Raw genomic sequence first — 3,410 nt, 5'->3', positions numbered from 1 at the left:
CCTTCCTTAGAGCAGCTGGTGGATCTGAACTGCCAGCCTTTTCTCTATCAGCCCAAGACTTAATCCCAAGAACAAATGAGGCAGTCACACCTCCAGGAATTCTTCCCTGCCTGTGGTCCTGCTGTCTTTCCCCCCGGCCAGTGACCCCTGTGTGGGCAGAGACCAGCTCCTTGTGGTCACTGCTGTGTGTCCAGAATGCGCCCTGGGTGCCCAAGAAGGAGTCAGCTGCCCGAATCCACCAGTGGATGGATGCCATCACTGAAGACAGGAGAAACCACAGGCTCAGAGAGGAGAACTGCTCGAGCGAGATTCCCCAGTGAGGACAGGTCTGAACCCCGGCTGGAGGCACGCCTCAGTCACCAGCCTTCCCATGCGCCCAGCTGCGCAGCCCCTCACCGTGTTGAAGAACTCGGCCACCAGCTCTGAGTACAGATAGTTGCTCTCACACCAGTCCACCTCCGAGCTCTGGTAGGCGAAGATGCTGGGCATCGTGGCTGCTGCCCGCTGCCTGCTGGCTGCATCTGGCAGACTGGCAGGTGAGCCTGGGAGTGTCAACCCTGGAGAGGCGGCGGGCGGGCAGGGAGAGGCCACCCTCTGCCCTGAGGCAGGCGAGACAAAAAAACCTGCTGGGCTGCTCCGTGGCCGTGGCTGCACCAATTTGGTCAGAGCCTGATTATTTAGAACAGAAAAGAATCAAGTGGAGCTAACACAGTGAGGGGGGAAGCAGTGTCCACCTGGGTCACCTGGAGGCCGGGGGTCCGTTTTCAGGATGACAATCATGTGTGCATGCGTGTAGACCTGTGCTCTGCAGCCTTTTCCAATGACTGTGACAGTGGGAGGAGAGTTACCAGAACTTTCTCCATGGGCACCTCGGGAGGGTCTGAACTCCAACCACTTGGTGAGCAGTTCAGTACCCAGCCCAAGCCATGTATCAATGCTGACTCAGCAGAGCTGCCCCACTGGCTACCCAAGGCTGGAAATCTATTGAAAGCAGGTTGTCACATCTTCCTCAGGTCGAGCTGGTGGGTTTGAACCTCCAACCTTTCACATTCTCTACCATCAGGGCTCCCCAGTGCTTAACCAGACTGTTGTCATCATCACAGCAATAATGAGCCCCTAAGATGAATCACTTGTTATGCATCAGAGAGTTGGACAATGACCAAAGAGGATAGAAGGAGAATTGATGCCTTTGAGCTGTGGTGCTGGAGAAGAGTATTGAGAATACCATGGGCTACTAGGAAAACAAACAGATTTGTCCTGGAAAGGGTTAAACCAGATGGCTCCTTGGAGGTAAGGATTCTGAGGCTCTGTCTAACATACTTTGGACATGTTGTGAGGAGAGACCGGTCCTTAGAGAGGGACATCATGCTTGGGAGGGTGGAGGGACAGCGCAGGAGAGGAAGGCCCTCTATGAGGTGGACTGATTCAGTGACTGGGATAATTGGGATGGGAGTGTCAGAGACAGTATGATTGGCACAGGACAGAGCGGAGTTTAGGGCTGTTGTACATAAGGTCGCTATGAGTTGCAAGCGACTCGACGGCACATAACAACAACAACAACAAGATGAGTCCCGTGGACCACCAAGAGAACTCACAGGTGTGTTCAGGAGAAGAGTGGTGAATATACCATGGACTGCCAAGAGAACAAACAGGTCTGTCCTGGAGAGGGTGAAACCAGGCTGCTCCTTGGAGGCAAGGGCTGTGAAGATCCATCTCACACACTTTGGGCATGTGGCCAGGAGGAACCAGTCCTTGCAGAAGGACACCATGTTTGGAAGGGTGGAGGGACAGCACAGGAGAGGAAGACCCTGGGTGGCATGGGTTGACACAGTGACTAGGGTAATGCGGAGGGTGTGCCAGAGATGATGAGGTTAGCTCAGGATAGGGCAGGGCTCAGAGCCATTGTTCACAGAGTCATTATGAGTTGTGGTTGACTCAATGGCACATAACAAGAAGATAAGTACTGGGGCTCTGATGGCCTAGTGGTAAGACGCTGAGCTGCAATCCTGAAGGCTTGCAGTTCAAATCCAGTGGCTGCTTCATAGGAGAAGGATAGGCAATCTCCTCCTGTGCAATTTACTGCCTCTGAAAATCCACTGGAGGGTCAGCTATGGGTCGGTTCGGACTCGACAGCACACAACAACGAGATGAATACTATCTGTTGTTGCTAGTTGCTGTCAAATCAACTCACACCAACTCATAGTTCCGACTTGCAGCAAGTGTGTGTACAAAAGAACGAAATATTGTCCAGTCCTGGACCGTCTTCACCCCTGACGCTGTACACGAGCCCATGGTTACAGCCACCATGTCTCTCAACCCCAGTGAGGGTCTTCCTCTTCTTGCCTCACCCTCCACGTCACCAAGCATGAGGTTCTTTTTTTATTATTTTTAATGAAAGTTTACAGAGACTTTGGGTTTCCATTCATTCATTGTTACACTTTTCTCTCTGCCCACCCCTCCCCGCAATTCACTCTTCTCCTTGAAAAGGAAAACTCTTTCATTGCTCCCCAAGTCCACTCCACTGTGAAGCCTTCGTTCTGGACTCCTATCATCACAATAATACTTAATCATATATCCCTTTTAAAGAGTTCTCTCCCTCATCTGTTTTAATGCAGTATACATCATTCCTCCCCTCCGTCTCTGTCGTCCCTCAATCCTGATGTCAGTCCCGTTTTACAACAATGACTCTATGCAATATTTGTCCTTTTGTGACTGAAATATTTCACTCAGCATAATGTCCTCCAGGGTCATTCATTTTGTATAATATTTCATGAGTTCCTTGTTTTTCAATGCAGCATAGTATTCCACTGTGTGAATATACCAGAGCTTCTCTACCCATTCGTTTGTTGATGGGCACTTGGGTTGTTTCCAGCTCTTTGCTATTGTGAACAAAGCCACGATGAACATGGGTGTGCAAGGCATGAGGTTCTTCTCCAGGAAATGACCCCTTGTGATAACTTGTCCCAGACATGCGAGACCAAGTCTCAACTCACTTCCAAGGGGCGTTCAGCTACTCTTCTACCAAGACAGATTTCTTTACTCTGGCATTCCATGCAATAGTCAATCCTCTTCACCAAAGCCCCAGTTAAAAGGTATCAGTTCTCCTTCCAGACTTCATTATTCACTGGTCAATGTTCACATGCTTATGCGGTGATTGGGTGCACCTTTGTCCTCAAAGTGACATCTTCAGCCCTTTAAGGAGTTTCTCCACAACAGATAAAGTCTAGTCACTACATAGTTTGATTTCTTGATTGCTGCTTTCATGGGCAGTCATTAGAGATCCAAGAGACATGAGATCCTTGACAACTTTAATCTTTTCTCTGTTTATCACAATGTCACTATTTGTACAGTTGCAAGGCTCCTTGCTTTGTTTATGTGAGATGTAATCCATACGGAAGGCTTTGATCTTT

General features: G+C 49.6%; 1 protein-coding gene across 1 annotated transcript in view; it reads right to left on the bottom strand.

The window, feature by feature from the left end:
• ACER1 (alkaline ceramidase 1) overlaps positions 1 to 489 on the bottom strand; it is a 36,563-nt gene extending 36,074 nt beyond the window's left edge. The window contains exon 1 of the mRNA XM_006896424.1: positions 397 to 489. Coding sequence (XP_006896486.1) covers positions 397 to 489 — 93 coding nt within the window. The remainder of the gene's footprint in view (positions 1 to 396) is intronic.
• Positions 490 to 3,410: the final 2,921 nt, after the last annotated feature.

This window comes from Elephantulus edwardii, unplaced genomic scaffold (genome assembly GCF_000299155.1).
Source record: "Elephantulus edwardii isolate Elephantulus edwardi_28Jun2011 unplaced genomic scaffold, EleEdw1.0 scaffold00185, whole genome shotgun sequence".
In the NCBI taxonomy this organism is placed as follows: Eukaryota; Metazoa; Chordata; class Mammalia; order Macroscelidea; family Macroscelididae; genus Elephantulus; species Elephantulus edwardii.
This window is presented reverse-complemented; position numbering and strand designations above follow the sequence as displayed.